At 40.7% G+C, this 21,079-nt stretch overlaps 1 protein-coding gene across 1 annotated transcript in view; it reads left to right on the top strand.

Annotated features, from left to right (window-relative positions):
• Nucleotides 1-21,079, top strand: part of LOC103178646 (protein diaphanous homolog 3-like) — a 154,132-nt gene that overhangs the window by 92,052 nt on the left and 41,001 nt on the right. Inside the window, exons 6-9 of the mRNA XM_042334098.1 lie at nt 16,483-16,557; nt 16,664-16,733; nt 19,585-19,721; nt 20,680-20,785. Coding sequence (XP_042190032.1) covers nt 16,483-16,557; nt 16,664-16,733; nt 19,585-19,721; nt 20,680-20,785 — 388 coding nt within the window. The remainder of the gene's footprint in view (nt 1-16,482; nt 16,558-16,663; nt 16,734-19,584; nt 19,722-20,679; nt 20,786-21,079) is intronic.

The following is a 21,079-nucleotide window of genomic DNA, read 5'->3' as shown; positions in this document are numbered from 1 at the left end:
ACCCAGGTCCTAAGCGATGCAGAAGCGAGCAATGTGGATGATCTCCAATATTAAAGGAATGAATTACAAGCAACAGTTAGACAAGCTGGAGCTCTTCGGTTTTGAGCGGACTGTTCAGAGGGGACCTCAGAAAGTTGTATGAAATTTTAAATGAGATTGAAAAAGTAAGCCCAGAACAAAACTTCAGGATGCACCAACACAGTAGAACAAGAGAATATAGAGTTGCAAAGGGCAATTTCAGGAAAGATACCAGGAAGCGTTTCTTTTCTCATATGGTAATTAATGAGTATAACCGGTTACCAGGTAGGGTGTTGAGGGCAATGAAGGGTTGAGGGTGTTGAAGAACACTTCTCATTTTTAAAAAATGTGCACCTTGATACTGAGGACATTATTGGCTGCATAACTTGAGCGCAGCCAGTTGAATAAAATTGACAGTCGCTTTCACCTACAAATCCATGCTCTTGCACACCCCCTTTCTCTCTCGTCTTCTAACCTACTCCTCTGTTCACGTCTTCCAATTGGCTAAGTTGGGCTTGCTGCGCATCTGCTGTCCTACTCAATTAATCGTCAGTGACCGAGCTTTCCAATTCTACATGCCCAGCCAGGGGCAAATCGAGGATTGAAGGATGGTGAGTGGATCTATATCCACCTTTCTGGTCCCATCTATACGCTCCCTCTTGGTGACACCATCTGCAGACATGGGGTCAACTTCTACATGTATGCGGATGACATCCAACTCTACTTCTCTGCCTCCACACTTGACGCCAGGACCACTGCTGCGCTGACAGAATGTCTGTCAGTCTTCAAGTCCTGGATGAGAGCTAACTTTCTTCAGTTGAACGTTAACAAGACCGAGACTCTCCTGATTGGCTCTCGTCAGCACCTCCTCACCTCAGACACTGACAACATCACCATCCATGGTTACACACTCCACCTCACTGAGCCAGTCCAGAACCTTGGCGTCTTGTTTGAACCTCAACTATCCTTTCTACCCCACATCTGCACCATGACCCACTCTGCCTTCCCCCACCTCCACAATGTCGCCCGCCTCCAACACTGTCTCACACCACAGGCTACCGAAACCCTCATACATGCCTTCATTACATCGAGGCTCGACTATGCAAACTCACTGCTTGTCGGCCTCCCCAACTCCTCCCTCCACAGGCTGCAGATCATCCAGAACTCTGCAGCCCGTGTCCTCTCCCGCACCAGGCTCCAAGACCCTATTACCTCCATCCTCACCCGACTCCACTGGCTCCCCATCACACTGAAGATACAGTTCAATATCCTGGTCCTCACCTTCAAAGTCCTCCATGGTCTTGCTCCACCCTACCTCTCCAACCTTCTAACCCCCTACGACCCTGTTCGCTCCCTCCGCTAAGCGGGCTCTGGCCTGCTTCACGTCCCCCACCTTGCTCGCACCACTATTGGCGGGCGGGCCTGCCACTCTGCACTCACCCTCTGGAACTCCATCACACAGTCCCTCCGTCTCGCCCACTTCAAGACCCTCCTCTTCGACCATGCTTTCGATCTCCCTGCTTCCTCCACCCTCCCCCACCCCGACCCTCAGCTTGGGTCTGTAACTCTGTCTGTCCAGCGCCTTGGGGCATCCTCCCAATGTGAAAAGCGCTATACAAATATAATTTTGTTGTTGTTGTTGGATGGGGGCGTTGAAGTTGGGATTCAGCCAACTTGGTTCTACCCCTCTGCTGGAATGCCAGTTGGTCAGTGGGTGAGTTACTAGTGGTGTCCGGCCTTTGATTGGCTTTCGGTTGTCAGTCAGGGTTAGAAGGTGGATCGAGGGGCTGTGATTGGTGAAAAAGTACAGTAAGTGACCCAAAATGTATCCATGTTAATCTTAATATTATATTTTAAATGCTGACACAATATTAAGATGTTACTGTAACACATTGTTTTTAAAATAAAATCCCACTCCTTTCAGCATTAACAATCTATTGCACAAAATGTAAAACCTCGGAAACTTATTCCTAGTCATAAATCATATAATAGATTACAAAACCTGTGGCATTAAATAAAACGTTACAATTGAGTTAGGCAGCTGAAATGTTGGGTATGGTTGAATGCCATCAAGATGTTTGCAAATATACTTGTCAGAGCTACCCAACACTGCCAAGTTGTTGACCTGCATTGGCCAAGTTCTGTTGGCATTCATCTGCATCACTGCCCATGTCTGCAAATTTTATATTCATTGAATAGGGAAAAGAGGACCCAGCACAAATTCTGCTCAGCTGTGTTTTCTACTTGCTGCTCTGAGGAATACAAGGCAGTCCCGTGTATCAGTATTTCAGATCCCAAAAATTAGACACAGTGTTATAATGGGTTTGCAGAAAAATGTTGTGCACAAATGGCATCAGCACGCTTCCTACACATAGTGCATGTGATAGCAACCCACAGGAAGCGATGTTAACAACGACCTGATGAACTGATAGGTGGGTTTATTTCTCTGTTGGTAAGGCACAAACTAGTCCAGAATTGAGCTGTGCATACTGCACAAAGGAAGGGTTAATTGTGTGCTGATTTTGCTGATCTCAACTGAGGAAGATTGTGCAATGTTCTCAGCATCTCTGGATAAAGGAGATGATATATCAATATAGGTTCATGATCTCACCTGGTCTCTTTCCAATGATTCCTTTTTATGTTGTGTATTATATATTTTAGGTAAGGATGTCATTAGCTGGTACAGTGAAGATGCTAAGCTTGTATTAGTGTGATGATATTTCTTATCTTGAGCTTACATATGAACTATGACTGTTTGACTAAGGTATTGGAACATGGCCATTGCCCATGAAGCAGTTCATCAACATGAGTCGGACTCTTTCGATGAAATGGGGTGAAATTTAAAAAAAAAAATTTTTCACAGAAATCTCGTAGCTCATATTTTTCAGCTTTTTACATCATAGTTGCACCTTGCTCGTGGTCTTGAAGTAGTTATTTTCTGCCCCTGAGGTTCTTTTATCTTCTTGTTTTACTTGCGTCATTTATGAATGTGAGAATTTCTCTGCATTGTGATTTACTGTACATCAGTGTTACTGCTCATAAAGTCTCCCAGGATAAGTGTGATACCACCTAGTCATCAAAAGATGTGAAGGTGCAAATGAAAGCTAGAAATACTCTATAATTGTATTACACTTGGGTGATAAATGGCTCTGACAGAGGAGTGGAAATTGGTTTTTGATATTATATTGAAGCTGACCTTCAAGTTGAAGGTACCAAATTTGTTATTTTGTCAACATATACAGTCCTGTACATTTTCCCTGTTTTAAAGTAATTGTAGTTAACTTGATAAATAAATAAAAGGTGCTTAGCTAACAGCACACTGTTCAGAAAAGTAGACGAGCGTAGAAAAATAATAGGTGGATTTTCATTGGATACATGTAAGATTTTTGCTTTATTCACTTGTTTGAAATGTACAAATATTCCAAATTAATTGCAATGTGCTAATTTTATTTTTTTTCAAAAGGCTGTTAATGCAATTTAAAAAAAATTGCAATATTCCTGTTTTTGGTCATTTTGAAAAAAAACTAAAAATGTAGGTTTTCTAATTTGCCTGTCTCTCGTTCCTCGTGCCTGGGCTCCACAGGCTCTCTGGAATGCTTCAAATTGGCACTGTTCAATTGACTTTTGGCTGTGACTATTGGCAAGCCAACTGACTGCAGAGGTGTAACTGTCGAAGCTGACCGCTCGTCACCCGGCTGTTACACATACGCGCAACTAGTGGAGAGTGTTGTATAAGAACCAGAAACAAGAATACTGCCGGATTCTCCCCTCCTTAACCCTGGAAAAACCGGGGTCAATTTAGTCTCCCCATGTTGAGACCAGCAAACCAGTATGGAAATTAAACCAGCGAGCTTTTAGTTCATAAGATGCAGTTTTCTATCCACTATACTATGGAACTGCTCGTTTTTAAATATTAAATATTGATTCAGGCATTTCATTTTATTCAAGATTCCAACATAATATCCATACTTATTTTGTATAATATTTACTCATTTGTTTTTGGACTGTTTTGTTTTGTAAAATATTATATTTTAAAAATGTTTTATAAAAATATTTGTAAAATTAGCAATGAATCAAAACAATTGCAATCTGTTCTTGTTCTGGGTTATTTGGAATTGTTGTTTTCTCTCCACAACAGTACTTTATTGCTAGCTCTGAAGTCTATTATAAAATATTATGTTAACTCCTTTATCCCGTAATACTATTCTCATAATTATAAAGGGTATTGCATCTTTAAGGTTACCCTGAATTAATCTAATTCAAATGTGAGTGTTTTTCTTGCTCACATTTTGATAAAGTACACACATCAAGCTACTTGTACCCATTTTGTGGTGCATATTTGATGTCCCGCCTCAAAACCCTCCTCGTCGACCATGCCATTGGTCACCCCACTTCCCCTCCCCTCCCTTCTCCCCCCTGACCCCAGCTTGGATCTGAAATGTTGTACACAGTGGAGTGCTGTAGCTCAGTGGTTAGAGCACTCGCTTTGCGAGCGAGAGACCTGAGTTCATTTCCAGGCAGGTCAGGGCGAAACCTTGGGCACGTTTCCTTACTACACACACCTAATAATAATCCCTCCAAAACAATAATAAATTGGTCGTTTTCAATCTACGACTGTTTGTGGGACATTGCTGTGCACAATTGGCTGCCGCGTTCGCCCACAAATATACAGTCAATTCACTTTACAGTATATTCTGTTAAGCGCTTTGGGACAACAACAACAACAAGATTACATTTATAGAGCGCCTTTCACATCGGGAGGACGTCCCAAGGTGCTGTACAGGTTGGGTCAGGACCCGAGCAGGGGGGAAATGGTCAGGGTGAGGGGAGGGAAGGGAGGGAGCAAGGAGGGGGTAGAGAGTCGAGAGGGGAGCTGAAGGCACGGTCAAAGAGAAAGGTTTTGAGACCGGCCTTGAAGGAGGAAAGGGAGGAGGCGGCGAAGGCACTGGGGGAAAGAGTTCCAAAGCCTAGGGACTGAGAGGCTGAAGGCCCGGCCACCGATGGTAGGGCGGTTGGGGCGGGAGATGTGGAGGAGACCGGAGCCACAGGAACGGAGGGTACGGGCAGGTAGGTAGGGGGATAGTAGGCCGGAGAGGTAGGAGGGAGCAAGGCCGTGAATGGCCTTGTAGGTGAGGATGAGGATCTTGAAATCGATCCTCTGGGGGATGGGGAGCCAGTGGAGGCGAGCGAGGGTGGGAGTGATGTGGTCCCGAAGCCTGGTGCGGGACAGTACACGAGCTGCAGAGTTCTGAATGACCTGCAGCTTGTGGAGGGAGGTGCCGGGAAGGCCGGCGAGGAGAGAGTTCCCATAGTCCAGCCTTGAGGTGATAAAGGCGTGGACCAGAGTTTCAGCAGCGTGAGGGGTGAGGTAGTGCCGTAGTCTGGCGACATTCCGTCCTCCCGACGTGAAAAGCGCTATATCAAATGCAAGGATTATTATTATTATTACACTGTCCAGCGCCTTGGGAGGTCCTCCCGACGTGAAAGGCGCTATACAAATGTAATCTTGTTGTTGTAGTAATAATAATAGTATTAATAATAATCCTTGCATTTGATATAAAGTCTTAATGTGTCATTGAGATGTCTCAAAATTCACAGAATATGCTATAAAGTGGTTTGACTGTAAATTTTGTGAACAAATGTGGCAGCTAATTTGCACACAACAATGTATCACAAACAGCCATGGAATGAATGACCAATTTTATTTGGGGGATTGTTGTACAGGCCATGGGAAGAAACTCCCTTCTGTTTACTAAAAGTGCCATGCGATCTTTAATATCCACCAGGACAGGCTGATTAGAAACAACAACAAATTACAATTGTCTAGCGCCTTTCAGTTCAGGAGGTCATCCCAAGGCGCTGGACTATCAAGCATCCGCACCCGAGCTGGTGGTTGGGATCAGGAGGGGTGGAGCGTAGGAGGATGATCGAAGGTATGGTCGAAGAGGAGACCTCAGTTTCAACGTCCCATCAGAAGGATGTCACCTCCAATGCAGCACTTTTCCAACACTACACTTTGGAATGTCGGCATTGACTGTAAAGGTTCCAAGTCCCGACGTGGGGTTTGAACCTACAAACTTCTGACTCCGAGGTGAGAGTGCTACCAACTGAGCCAGACTGACACAACCAACAGAACCGAGCCAGGCTAGTAAGGAAATCCAGCGAACCAGAAGTGATATTGTTGATGATTAAGGCAACTCAGAAGTTCATTACCTTTTTTTAGTGCAGGAAGTGAACCAGTCGCCTATGCTCTTGCACAATTAAATTGGCGATCATGCTTCGTTATATATCTATGGATTCCAACCTCCATGTCACAATAGTGTTTCACTGTATACACAAGGTTACATGCAGGCATGTACATTACTGGCTATTGAAATGCTGAAATTCTGTACTCTGTCCAGGGTCTTGGGATGTCCTCCCGATGTGAAAGGCGCTATACAAATGTAATCTTGTTGTTGCATTGAGACTGATAAATTTTTGTGATTTGAAAAAGTTAAGTTTGTGATATGTTGCAATTGGCGAATATATTAGCAAATTAGATGTAAAATGTTCTTCAAGATTATCACAGCTAACCATAAACATATAGAATTATGGAATTAAGCACAGCACAAAAGGAGGCCATTCGCCCCAACTTGTTTGTGCCGGCTCTTTGAAAGAGTTATCCAACTAGTCCCACTCCATTTGCAGTTATCGAATGCAACATGAGACCTCTATGTAGCAGGAGTGGAAATCTGTTTTTGAGATTTCAGCTGTGTACTGTGGTAAATTGGGAAAGAGGGAATAGGTTTCTAAATTCAACTGAATATTTTAAAAATTCTAATAGAAACAAGGCTACTTTGATAAGTAGATACAAGCACATCTACTAATGCATACAGGACAGCATTACTGTTTGTTAAAAACTGAAGCATATTTAAGTCACAGAAACATTTTTTTTGCATCGATATCAGGACAGCCTACAGTTGTTTTGTTCCCCCTGCCAAAGTGCAATTTGAAAGTGCTTCAAAGTTGATTTTGGACAAGTTGAGGTATGCAATGGTGAAGTAAGGGCATAATGAATTCCAGGTTCACTCCTCTCTCCCCCCCACCCCAATTGTAAAAAGCTTCCACGGCCATTAAATGCTATGGACAGTAGATTTGGATGGATGGAGGTTGGTCATATGGAGTAGTATAAATACGGACTAGTTGGGCTGTATGGCCTGTTTTCGTGCTGTAGATTCTGTGTAATTCTAGCCAATCCTGTGTGTATTCATTCATCTGCTTTCATGTTGTGTGCAATTTATGCTGTGTCTTCACAGAATGCCTGTGACCAGACAGTTCAAGTATTTCAGAGCAACTCAATGTTAATGTGAATGGAAAACAAATGTGCTGCTCACATCATTTGTGTGTGAATGTTATTTCTCAGATCCACAAATTGGTGAATTCTAATGAAGTGCTAGAATACAAAAACTGCTAATTGTATTTTCTTGCTGAAACAAGCTAAACAAAATACAGATCTCGTTGGTGTAGAAATAGCAGCCAAATGTTATCAATTGAGAATTATAGTCAAAATTGCAAAATGTAACATTATGATGAAGAGATACTTCATGTTCTCAGCAAATATTGTGGAATGCCATACACCTGCTGTTCAAGTGTGTAATGTTTAGTTACTGTTGAATACCGTTTACATGTTGCAAAACAGACGGTTTCCAATGCAGTGTCTGATCCACCTAATTAATAATAATGATCCTTGCATTTGATATAGCGCTTTTCACGTCTTCTAGACGTCCCAAAGTGCTTCACAGAATATACTGTAAAGTGAATTGACTGTATATTTGTGGGCGAACGCGGCAGCCAATTGCGCACAGCAGTGTCCCACAAACAGTCGTAGATTGAAGATGATCAATTTATTATTGTGATTATTTGAACTATTTATGAGAGTGACTGAAATTATTAGATTAATAATAAGGGGATGAGAAAAGGTGTTAATATTGAGAACAATTTTAGACAGCTTAGGTTAGTTTAATATTGTCAAAGTCACAACATAAGAATTGAGTCTAAATTTGGTTGTGTGGATTGGTTGTGATAATTACAGGCTACATAAAACAAATGTGAACTTGAGGGAAGTGTGCTACCAATTGTCCCAATTGACTATTATTATTATTATTATTCAGGTTTCAAAGTGCAATTTTCTTTTTGATTAGTGTTGCAGTGTTGTAGAAGCCTGGGAACCAGCTCTGCATTTATCCTCTTGTCGTAAATAGTACTAATTCAGTGAAACCCAGAAAGGGGAGGGGAGTCGTCAGATTAAAATTTTTTTTTTACTCCCTTCCTCACCATAGAAGACTCCCAAGACATTACACTGATGCAAACTTATCTACATTTTCAACTTTAGTTATGTGCAGCTCACTGATTATAATCATAAAACATGCAAACAAATATAGCTTGTTTAACAGGTCTCTAAATACCTTAGCAATAAGTTCTATCTGGACCTTGTAAATAACAGATCAATAGCATCTGCCTTATCTTCTGCATAAAAATATTATTTTTATATTATGCAGTGCTTGGTGAATGAGCAATTCTCTGGCAACCTTATGAAGGTTGAATTTTTCCACGAGAGACTCTTCCCATAGCTTATTTGAATTAACTTAATACATTTTTATTTGATTTGGCAATGGAAACCTATAGTATGTTGAACTGTCTTTGTTCATATAAGAAGATCACAAGATTGGTGGATGAAGACCCCATTCCATCTCAACCCTCCAGAACAACAACAACAAAATTACATTTATAGAGCGCTTTTCACGTCGGGAGGACGTCCCAAGGCATTGGACGGTCAGGACCTGAGCATGGGGGAGGGATGGGGTGAGGGAAGGCAGAAGTGGGAGGGCGACCGAAGGCACGATCGAAGAGGAGGGTCTTGAGACTGGCCTTCAAGGAAGCAAGGGAGTAAGCGAGGTGAAGGGACTATTGGATGGTGGTCCAGAGTGTGGGGGCAAAGAGGCTGAAAGCCAGCCACCGATCGGGCTGGAGACATGGAGCAGGCCAGAGCCCGCTGACCGGAGGGAACGTGCAGGTTAGTAGGGAGTCAGCAGGTCAGAGAGGTAGGAGGATCGTGAATTCGATCCTCTGAGGGATGGGGAGCCAGTGGAGTCGGGCGAGGGTGAGAGTGATGGGGTCATGGAGCCTGGTGTGTGAGAGGACACGAGCTGCAGAGTTTTGGATGATTTTCAGCTTGTGAAGGGAACAGTTGGGAAGGCCGACAAGGAGAGAGTTTCCATATTTGAGCCTTGATGTGACGAATGTGTGGGTGAGGGTTTCGGCAGCCTGAGGGGTGAGGCAGTGGCGGAGTCTGGCAATGTTGCGGAGGTGGTGGTAGGCAGTGCCGGTCATGGCGCGGATGTGGGGGAGAAAGGACAGTTCAGGGTCAAACAAGATACCCAGGTTCCTGACTGGCTTAGTGAGGTTGAGTGTGCAGCTGTGGAGGCTGATGCTGCCAGCGCCTGAGGTGCGGAGGCGCTGGCGCGAGTCAATCAGGAGGGCCTCGGTCTTGCTGACGTTGAGTTGGAGAAAGTTGTCCCTCGTCCAGGACTTGATGTCTGACAGGCAGTCGGTCAGGACACCAGTAGTCCTGGAGTTGAGGGTGGAGGCAGAGAGATAGAGTTCTGGAACTCCATCCCCCAGTGCCTTCGCCGCCTCCTCCCTTTCCTCCTTCAAGGCCGGTCTCAAGACCTTTCTCCTTGACCGTGCCTTCAGCTCCCCTCTCGACTCTCTACCCCCTCCTTGCTCCCTCCCTTCCCTCCCCTCACCCTGATCATTTCCCCCCTGCTCGAGTCCTGACCCAACTGTCCAGCGCCTTGGGACGTCCTCCCGACGTGAAAGGCGCTCTATAAATGGAATCTTGTTGTTGTTGTTGGAGAGTTGGGTGTCATCCGCATACATGTGGAAATTTACCCCATGTCTGCGGGTGATGTCACCAAGGGGGAGCATGTAGAGGGTGAAGAGGAGAGGACCGAGGACAGAGCCCTGAGAAACGCCACACGAGATGGAGCGGGGGCTGGAGGAGAAGCCATTTGCTGAGACATCACACCTTCAAGTTTTTTTTAAAATGTTTTGTGTCCTGGCTTCTTCCACTTTTCCTGGAATTCGTAATTCCCCTAACACTGGGGCTCTTTCTTGTTGTTCTCCTCTGAACCATCTCTGGAACCTGAACATTGCCGTGACTAGAATTGTATGCAGTATTGAAGGGTGTTTTGACCAGTGACCTGTACAGCCTGACAATGACAACTGTATTTGGAACGCAGACAAAATAATTTAATTTTCAACTTAATTTTTAAACCCAGTTAAAATAATTTTGTTTTGGCCAACCATTGCTTTATACTCTGGAATAAGGTAAGCAGGGTGTTTCCCTTCAGGGAAAGAGTGCATATTTCATTCCAAACACAAGTAGCACCTATATATGAAATTCTGTAAGGTTGTTGCATCAAATAATTTAATAATTTGGCATGAACATGGGAGCAAAACAGATTCTGCATGGTCTGTGCTGAATGAGATAATATCAGCTAGAGGTATTCTGGTGTGATTTAGTGGATACTTGGGCATGGGGAGGGGTTAGTCACGAGGCTTTCCGAAAGGAAAAGCTGCTCTATTTCTTTGTTAGATTTTATCAGCTTTATTGGAGAACAGGTTGCATGCCTGGCTCTGTAATAACTTCTTTTCTTAAAAAAAAGCTTGAAAAATAAGTCAAGTGCTCCATTAGTCATACAAAGACCTTTTAAGCAATCATTTTTGAGATAGCTCTGAAAAAGATCTAAACAGTGAGATTTGCTTCTGAATCACTAAAGCTTATACCAGATATATACTTTGCTGTAGTTTTTTTTAAGGTGAAGTTTTGTTTTGTGGTAAACTAATTTGGAGCTAAAACATTTTCATAAAAAGCAGTGCACAAACATGGAATAAAACACTGAGGTTAATATTTTGAGAGCTGCAATAATGCGATAAAGGTAGGAGAAAGAAAAGGCAACATTCCAGATTGTTGTTTAGGTGCACTTAGAATCAGTAACTTCATTCCAGCTGCATTAGCACAAAGATTATCTCTGGTACCAGTTTTCTTCATATTTTAAAGAAATGATCTTTTTCCTATGTCTTACTACAATACAAAATTACCTTGGTTGTTGCCCTTTTTCATTTAATTTACATGACTCCTAAATGATATTTTACTATATGTTATATTTTAATAGTTATGAACCATATTACTTAAATAAATGACATTATTTTTGTTTGTCCATGTAAAACTCGTCAGGCACATTTTGGCGGTGATAGAAGCCACATCTGTGGTGAATTATTTTATACTCATCGTAACATTATGACTAAATATAGGTTACAGCTATGTTTGTTTAATTTTCTGCAAATATTGTCAGGATGAGGGATCACAATGCAGAGAAAATGGTCCAAGAGTGCATTGAATGTTGTGTTCATAAAGCATATCAACTGGACTGATGCTGCAAGCTGTTTAGCTAATCATTCATTCGTTCAATTGTATTGTGTTTCAATGGGAAAAGAGCACAATGGTAAAGTTATCAACATTTACAAAAAAAAAGCTGTATTTTATAGAATATAGATGGGCATAATCGTACTGCTAAGTGATAACTTGCTGAGTGTTTTTTTGTGAATTGTTTCAATCACAATTTTGAGAAGACACTTTATTGCTGAGTTGAAGCTGCTTACCCTGAAAAGGGTGAAAGTGTTGATTGGCCTTGTGACAACCAGCTGTTAGATACACTCATCTTTGCTAGTATTTTTTTGTTGGTACAAGGGTTAAATTAGAATAGTTGTGTAGATCCTTGGACAGATGCCTTACTGATGTATGATTGGAAATGAAAAATAAACAAACAACTTTCTAATGCTGATGCTATCACCTGAATTCCATTTATCCTGGATGCATCATGATGTGAAGTTTGGACAAAATGAGATGAATTGGAAAATACTGAAAGGAAAAGCACCATACCAAAGAAAAAGCTTATGTATATATAAATGACCATGCAAATTAAGTATGAACAATGTGGTATTGTAGTTCTTTACAGGCTCTGCTATGACGTGTACATTTCTCTTGTCTTGCAACAAAAATACTCTGTTTACAATAATGAAATAATTTGTTGTTATTCAGATACAAAATAAGGAAATATATTAACGCAAGGTTGGACCCAGATTTAACATATACCAGATAAGCATGCAGCTTCAAGCTGATAACTACACATTTTCAATAAGTATATGAAGTCTGGAAATAATAGTGTTTTATCAAATTAGCATTACTTTCCTTTAGTTGCAATATCAATAACAAGGATATTTGGATAATAACAATGAGGAGCCATAGCCTAATATTTATATTGAATAAGCTATGAATAGGTTGTGAGAATATAGGTTAGCCTACATAACCAATTGTATCTGGTAAAGGTTTTCTGCAGCTTGAGTTCTTGCGTTCTCACAGATTTCAAATCAAACCAAATCTCCCATCATGACACACAATCTTCCTTGTTTGTAAAGTACTCAACCAGCATAACAATCCTAGTTTTAATCATTTATATAGTACAGTTTAGCCCTTCAATAATTAACATAATGTAGCTTAGCTCTGTTGCTGTATTGATTTGTGACCAGGCAATAGAAAATTAAGTCAGAAATAGAGTTCTTCAACAAGATAGATTTGAATCATTTAGCTGTTAAATACAAAATGATTCAAATCATTTATGATTTACGAATACAATGGATTCATACTGATAAAACAACAAACTTTGGAACAACCACATTAAAAATATTCAATCAAACAGGTTAAAATAAGTAAAAGTGTTTGAAGATGGTGCTGAACACTGCAAACACTCAAGGGTGATTTTGCCGAACTGAATTCTTTGTCCATAAACTAATGGGAACAAGAGCTCAATCTTTAGTACGGAAATAACTTTTTCATGTCATTCATGTTTTTCATGTTGTTCAGCCATTTGCATAATTCAGTGTCTAAACAAGAAACAAGGTGATACATTTTTGATGCAGTATTTTTCCAAACACTTAATTGTGAAATGACACCGATATGTAGCAGCTAAGTGGGAGGAGGACAGACTTGGCTGTGATGTCCTCTCCCAGCACTTACTGTCAAGGCTTAGGCATGAACTGTGGCCACTTGCATGGGATACTGGAGGGTAACCAGCCCCTGTGGTTACCCTTAGCAAGAGGAGACCTGACCATAGCAGAAAGTCCTACATTAGTGAGGAGAAAAAAAATATTGGACTCAACTAATTTTTTAAAAAAAGAAATGGACTTTTTCACACTTTTCTACCATCCTTGACCAAAAAGGAGTACTGCATCAATACTGAGTATGCAAGAGGAGTAGCTTAGAGGATTGACATCCCAAGCATTGTTTCTTCCCCGTGTAATGTTATGGTGTACTAAAGCTTTTTAAGCTTATGTGATTCATTTTGGCTGAAGATCATTACCAACCCAATACCACACCAGTTCACATTGTGCCATATTGCTGTGGTGCTGCACGAAATGCATTCTTGAAACATTTAGATATGGTGAAATATGGCAATTTTAGGGAAATCAGAGAGCTCAAATCAATACAAATTATAAATCAATTTAAAAAAAGGGTCTAGATATCAAACAAAAGTTTCAGTTGCTTTAATTATTTCACATGTAGCTCATTTAATCCCACTATGTCAATAAACATTTTGAGCCTGGAAATGAGAAATGCTCATAAAATTCCTTTTCTGAAGAGAAAGGTTGGTAGATGCGGTTGTTGAGGTCAGATACAAATTAATCCATACATGACGAGAAAAATAGGACACAGATTTATCAATGAAAGTGGATTAAAAACTAAAATCTTTCACGATAAGATTTGATATTTGTACATTTTCCAAATATTAATGTGCACAGTAGCATGCAACGGCTGTGCAAATCAGCATTAAATCCAGATTTGTCTGTAAAGGCATTAATTCCTTCAGATCATTTTGTATTTAAGAGATCAGATTATAACAGAACTTGAAAGAAAATATATTTATTTTACTTATATATTGTAAAAAACAATTATCCATGGGATACAAATGAGTTTACAATATGTACATTGATGTTCTTTACTTTTACTGGGGAGTAAAAGGTGAAGGGAATGTATTCCTTTTTGGAGTCCTATGTTATATACCACCATACAAGCATATATACACATACAAACATAACTGTACCCCTCAAACAGTATACATTCTTCTTTAATGTCCAACTGAACAGGCAGATGGAAGCTCAATTTAACTTCTCATCCTCAGCTTAGTGTCTCATTTGAGGACGAGACATTAAACCGAGATTCCATCCGCCTGTTGAGGATGTTAAAGTCCATTCCATGGCATTATTCAAAAAGAGAAGGGGGTTCTCTATAATCCTGGACAATAATCCTCCAAATAAAATTGGTGATTCGTTTCATGGCTGTTTATGGGACATTGCTTGTACTGTTGCATTTGCATACAAATAGTCATTTCATGTCACAGTAATAATAATGATAATAATCCTTGCATTTGATATAGCGCTTTTCTGATGTCATGTGTGCTGATGTGGTCGGCCCACTGATAACTCACACCTCTCCCATGCTATAGGTATAAAGGCGAGTGATATGGCAAAGATACAGGAAAGCACTCTTAGTGAGGGAGGAAAGAAAGGGAGCTGAGGGTTAAACTGACCACCAAGGTTGATGATTTGGAAAGAGAGATCAAGAAGCTTAAGGAAGTCAGAGCCAGAATCAAGTAGGTATTAGTGGAAGCTGAGTGGGATGGCTTCTGTCTAGCTGTTTAACTGAAGAAAATTGGTACTCATCCAGGACTTGATGCTTTCTGACAGGACATCAGTGGACCTGGAATCAAGAAATTGGAATGCAGATATGGGGTGTCATCAGTGTATAAGTGGGAATTTGTCTTATTTTTGCAGATGATGCCACTAAGGAGGAATAAGTAAGTGTAGGAGAGGACTAAGGATATGTTCTGAGGCATAGCACAGGGGACTGAGGCCAGAGCAGAAACTATTAGGAGAAAACAAAGTAGGAGATGAGTCGAATAGGATTGGAACCAAGAGAGTGCAATCCCACAGAGGTGAATGAGGTAAATGAGAGTAGAGAGGTGATCAAGGAGGACAGAGTGACTGGCAGTGTTGAAGGCAGTAGGGAGGACAGAGAGCCCTGGTTGCAGAGTGATAGTACATTATTTGTGACTTTGATGAGGGCTGTCAATGCTGTGGGCGGACAGAAATCAAATGAAGGACTCCAGCAAGGAGTGAAGGAAGCGGGGAAGTGAAGTTCATTTGCAATGATGACTTTACATTGGTTATTTATTATCCCTATTAAGGAACAATTGTGTTTAAAATCCTTGGCCCTTGTCCCCAAACACTCGAATAGTTTTTTTATTTTATCTCTACAGTAAATGCACCATATAAATGTAAAAGATGCTGCTTACAACACCAACCTGTCTGTATCCCAGAAGGTTTGGTCAAGCATCTTTCATGATAAAATGAAATGTTATCTTCAAGAAGAATCATTAAATATAGATTTTAATTAATCCATGAGTGGATTTAAAATATCTGAGCAACTGTAGCCTACAGGATTGAATAATTTAGCTTTTTGGTTGATATATGGTACTTGTACATGCTGTACAGTTAGCTAAGCATCACCGTGTATCATTATGTAATCTGGTAATTTTTATATCAAACATCTATTTAGCTTTCTTTAACTTGTCTACAGTGTTATTGGATGTGACCTTTAATTACAAAACTTATTAATGTGGTTTCCTCCCTAATTGGGAAATCACACAATATTTCAGCTTTGATTATTTAGTCATTTGGTGGAAGCGGTTTTATTAATAATAATATTATTAATAGCGCCTTATCATGTCACAGCAGTGTCCCACAAACGGTCGTGGATTTAGTGACCAAATTATTTTTATTTATTTAGATAGAATTATTACCCCAGGAAAAGCAATCCGCCAATACACTAACAACCGGGTTCCATTGCTAAGTAAACAGAGGCGTGTGGAATAAGGAAACTTGCCCAATGTATTGCCCTGCCGGGAATTAAACCTCGCTTGCGAGGCGAGTGCTCTAACCGCTAAACTACAGGACTACACGATTATTGCAATTGTCGCACAAGAGAACCTTGTTTTGAATTTTGGAATTAACATTTTAACTAAATCTCTTTAACAAAGATGAATAATTGACAATTTGACCTATTTATCAGAATCATTTAATCTTCACAGTTAAAATGGCAGTATTCAAGTAAAATGTGCCAACATAATATTTACATTAAACGCAATGCCTGTTAAAGTGAAAATTAACTTGTGTCTCTGGAAAACAATTTTTTTTGCTGAAAACAGTTACATAATGGCAAAGTATTCCATGTTGCTTTGTGATCTATTTCTTCTCATCTCATACCTGTCAATATGTCAATTTAANTTTTTTAAATGTATTTTCTAGCTGGGTGGAAAACTTTGGAAATGAAGGCTTGGGTCTGCTTTTGGATGCACTGGAAAAAGTATTGGATAAGAAGCAGTAAGCCATTTCTAATAATTTTAAATTGTTTAGAATTGTGTGTAACAAAAACCAAAAGTAAATTTATTTTTTGAGCTTCCATCCAAATTTACTTTTATTTCCATAGTCAAGAAAAAATCGATAAGAAGAGTCAACACAAAGTCATTCAATGTCTGCGGGCCTTCATGAACAACAAGGTAATTAGGATTATTTACTGGTGTTGCTACTGATAACATATGTCATCTTTATATGAATAATTGACAGTTTGGGGACAGATAGGTGTGATGCACTGAATGCCCTCCTTCTCTGCTGTAATATTCCATGATTGGGTGTCAGCCTGGCTCCGTTGACAGCATTCTCACCTCTGAGTTAGAAGATTATTTGTTCAAGCCCCATGTCAAGACTTCGAACTCACATAGTCCAGGCTGGCACTCCAGTGCAGTATTGGGGGAGTTCTGCTCTGCCATGTCAAAGCTGCTGTCCTTTGCATGAAACATTCAACCAGAGTCCCGTTTGTCTTTGCTGATGGATATTAAAGATATCATGGCACTACTCAAAAAGAGAAGGGAATTTTTTCCATGTCTTGGCCAACAATTTGTCAATCACTTAATAGTTATTTGTGGGACATTGCTATGTGCAAAAATTGGCCGCCACATTCACTTACAAAATATCCATTACTACACAGTAAATCCTGTAAAGAGCTTTGAGATGTCATTCTGATGTGAAGGGTGCTATATCAAATGAAAGGATTATTTCTTCAAATACAAACCTCACTAGAATGCCCATATTTCAGATTACATTCAAGTACCTGTATCATTGGACCTTTGTGACAGTGTAATAATATCCCTAAGATTATTGAAATATGTTGAGTTTCAATTGTAAATGATTTGTTATTGTGTATCTTGTTTTTCTTTGCTTTGTCAGTTTTATGGATAGCAGTGAGTGGAATATTTCAGGGAGAGTAATGAGAATGATAACAATACAAATTTACATTTATATAGCATCTTTCACATCAGGATGACGTCCCAGGGCACGTAACAATACTGGCTTGGAACTCGATCTGGAGGTGGGAGCCAAGGGTTGAGGAGGGGAAAGGTGACCGAAAGCGCGGTCATTGAGATAGATCTTGAGACAGACCTTGAGCAAGATGAAAGAAGAAGCGAGTCAGAGGAACTCCGGGGATGGACTTGCAGACAGTGGGGGCAGACAGGCTGAAAGCCTGAGTATGTAATATGTTATTTTTGTGCAATATAAAAAGTTACAGGGATGGAGTTCCAGAGGGTGGGGGCAGAGTGACAGACTGCCAGCGGTGGGGTGGGCGAGAGGGGGGGACGTGAAGCAGGCTGGAACCTGCTGAGTTGAGGGAGTGGGCAGTTTGGTAAGGGGTTAGGATGCCGCAGAGGTAGAGGGGAGAGCCAGGATCTTGAACTGTATCCTCTGTGTGATGGGAAGTCAGTGGAGTCGGGTGAGGATGCGGAGGTGGGAGAAGGCAGAGCAGGACATGGCACAGATGTGGGGTAGAAAGGATAGACACCAAGGTTCTGGACTGGCTCAGTGAGGTGGAGTGTGCCTCCTTGGATGGTGATGCTGTCAGTGCCTGAGGTGTGGAGGTGCTGACGGGAGCCAATCAGGAGAGCTTTGGCGTTCAGCTGGAGAAAGTTAGCTCTCATCCAGGACTTGATGTCTGACTAACATTCTGTAATGACAGCAGTGGTCCTGGAGTCAAGGGTGGAGGCAGTGGAATACAGTTGGGTGTCATCTGCATACATGTGGAAATTGACCCCATGTCTGCGGATGATGTCACCAAGTGGGAGCATATGGATATTGAAAAGGAAGGGACCAAGGACAGAGCCCTGAGGAAAGCCACATGACAGTGCGGGGGCTTGAGGAGAAGCTGTTTGTGGAGAAGAAGTGGAGATGGTGTGGGAGATAGGATCTGAACCATTCAAGGACAGAACCATGAAGGTTGAGGTGGGAGGTGAGTGGAGAGGCGGTGGAGGAGGATAGAGTGGTCAATGGTATCGAAGGCAACAGAGAGGTCAAGGAGGACGAGGAGGCAGAGGGAGCCCTGATTGTAGATGGACAAAATGTCATTTGTCACTTTGACCAAAGCAGTTTCTGTGCTGTGGGCGGCACGTAAACACGATTGGAGAGGTTCGTGAAGGAAGTGGGGGGAGAGGAAGGAGCAAAACTGGGAAGCAACGACTCGTTCCAGGACCTTGAAAAGGAAAGGGAGGTTGGACGTGGGGTGGTAGTTTGAGAGCAGGGATGGGTCCAGGGAGGGTTTTTTTTAAAGATAGGAGTGATAACGGCCGTTTTTAGAGGGGTGAGAACAGTGTCAGTGGACAAGGAGAGGTTTATGATATCTGTGAGTATGCGGGCAAGGAGGTGGAGCTGGGAGGTAAGGAGAGGGGTAGGGATGGGGTCAAGGGAGCAGGTGGTTGGTTTCATGTGGGTTATAGTGATGATGAGAGAGGCAAAATTAAGACATTTTGCAGCAGCTTCTTGTGGGTTGACTTACCAACACTGCCTAGTGTGGAATTGAGACATAAAAATCTTGTAAGATTCCAAGTCAATGCTCAGTTAGCTAACTGCTGTTGGAGAGCTAGTCGAGGTGTTACAATTGTACTTTGTGCCCAAGTTATGGGAGTGAAAAACTGCCAATTGCTCCTCACTACCTCCTGTTGGAAAGTGCATCTGTTGGCATCGGAGGACGACAAGGTCCAGCTTGATTGTAATGTTTTGTGATCAAATATTGTGCCAACATTCTGTGTTGGCTCATTCAGAAAGAACTATCATTTGGGAGAACAAAGATTTGACTAGCTTTTGAAAATAAAAACTAAGTGTATTATAATAATACTAATCCTTGCATTTGATGTAGCCCTTTTTCACGTCTTCTAGACGTCTCAAAGCGCTTCACAGACTATACTGTAAAGTGTAGTGACCGAATGTTTTGTGGGCGAAACATGTATAGTATTGATTGCAGATTAGTTGATGAATGTTAAAGAAACAGAATATTCAATGAATCTCCCACATCTCTAATTTTAGTATGGATTGGAAAGAATCTTGGGAGAAGAAAGAAGTCTGTCTTTATTGGCCAGAGCTGTTGATCCCAGGCAGCCTAACATGATGACAGATGCAGTCAAGCTTCTTTCTGCAATTTGTATCGTTGGAGAAGAAAATATGTAAGTACAACGTTTAATGTGTATATGTTCACAACAGTCAACATTTTTAGAGATAATAGAGATCTAATGTGTATTCACTGCTATACTTGAAAATTAAAATTATAGTGGTCGGTAATTGCGGAATTTCAACATTTCACTCTTAAGTATGGATCTGTTTTCAAATTACCATACAAGTTGCTCTGTTTTATAACAGAGAATTATTCACTGCACTGATTAGTTTTTTTTGCCACCATATAGCAATAAGACAAAGATTATTACAGGGAATCTTTCTGGTGGTTATATACTTAATTTTGATTTTTTTTCATTTAAATTGGCTTACAGTTGTCGTCAATCTGTTTAATGTTCTATTTCTAATGCCTAAATGCATTTAGTTGCTTTTTAAACATACCGTTTCAATTTGAGTCAGTTCATCATAATTAGTGTAGAATAATTCTTGGTGCCTATTAATGGTTTAGAAGTTATTTGTTGATTGATTATAATATTTACATGAAAGGATATTGAGAAATATGGAACAAGGAGTTATTATATTAAGATTGTTTATGTATTTTTGGAAGATTGTATGAAGTTAGTTTATTCAAGTCATAACAACAATGTATTATTGATGAACACTACCACTTGCAAAGTTTCAATTTGATCTCCCTTTATATGACATTCAACTTCAGTGAGGACAATTATGACTTTAGGTAGATGATACAACAAATCTGTCTTCTACCTTGCTCATGGTGACATATATCCTTGCTTCACTTTCAGAATCTTATTCTATTTATGATCAAGTGAGATTTTATACCCCCAGTTTAAGTATTCTGAGCCTCAAGTTCAATTACATTCAGAACATAGAGAATTTCTAGAAGCAATATAAATGGTTAAGAAGATCACAGTAGTCACTTTGGGTAGATTGGATATATGGTACACTGCTGTATTAATTAAATTCCCTAACTTGCACTAATTTCTCGTCCAGCCTTGAAAAGGTTTTGGAAGCCATAACCACAGCAGGAGAGCTGAGGAAACAGGAAAGGTTCTACTCCATTGTCGAAGGTCTCCATGATTCCTCTGTTCAATTGCAGGTTGGTCGAGAGAGTCACAGCAATTTGTCTCTTTAGCTCTGATTGTAATGGTCCAGTTTAGTGTACTTTGGCGATATCTGTGGAGAAATTTCATCTTGATTTCGATTTTTTTGATTTTAGTTGTTTTCGATTTTTGTGCATTCAGAATTTGGCAAATTGTTAAATTTAGTCAACTTTGAAGATGGTTTTCTGTGGTTCTTAAAAGAACTTAGGAAAACTAGCTTCATAATACCTGGTACGTTCAGTTATAATTAAGTAACATGTATAAGCCCATTCTACAAAGGAACACAAGAA

This window comes from Callorhinchus milii, unplaced genomic scaffold (assembly GCF_018977255.1).
Source record: "Callorhinchus milii isolate IMCB2004 unplaced genomic scaffold, IMCB_Cmil_1.0 Scaffold4, whole genome shotgun sequence".
Classification (NCBI taxonomy): Eukaryota; Metazoa; Chordata; class Chondrichthyes; order Chimaeriformes; family Callorhinchidae; genus Callorhinchus; species Callorhinchus milii.
Note: the sequence above shows the minus strand (reverse complement) of the source record. Positions and strands in the feature narration are given on the sequence as shown.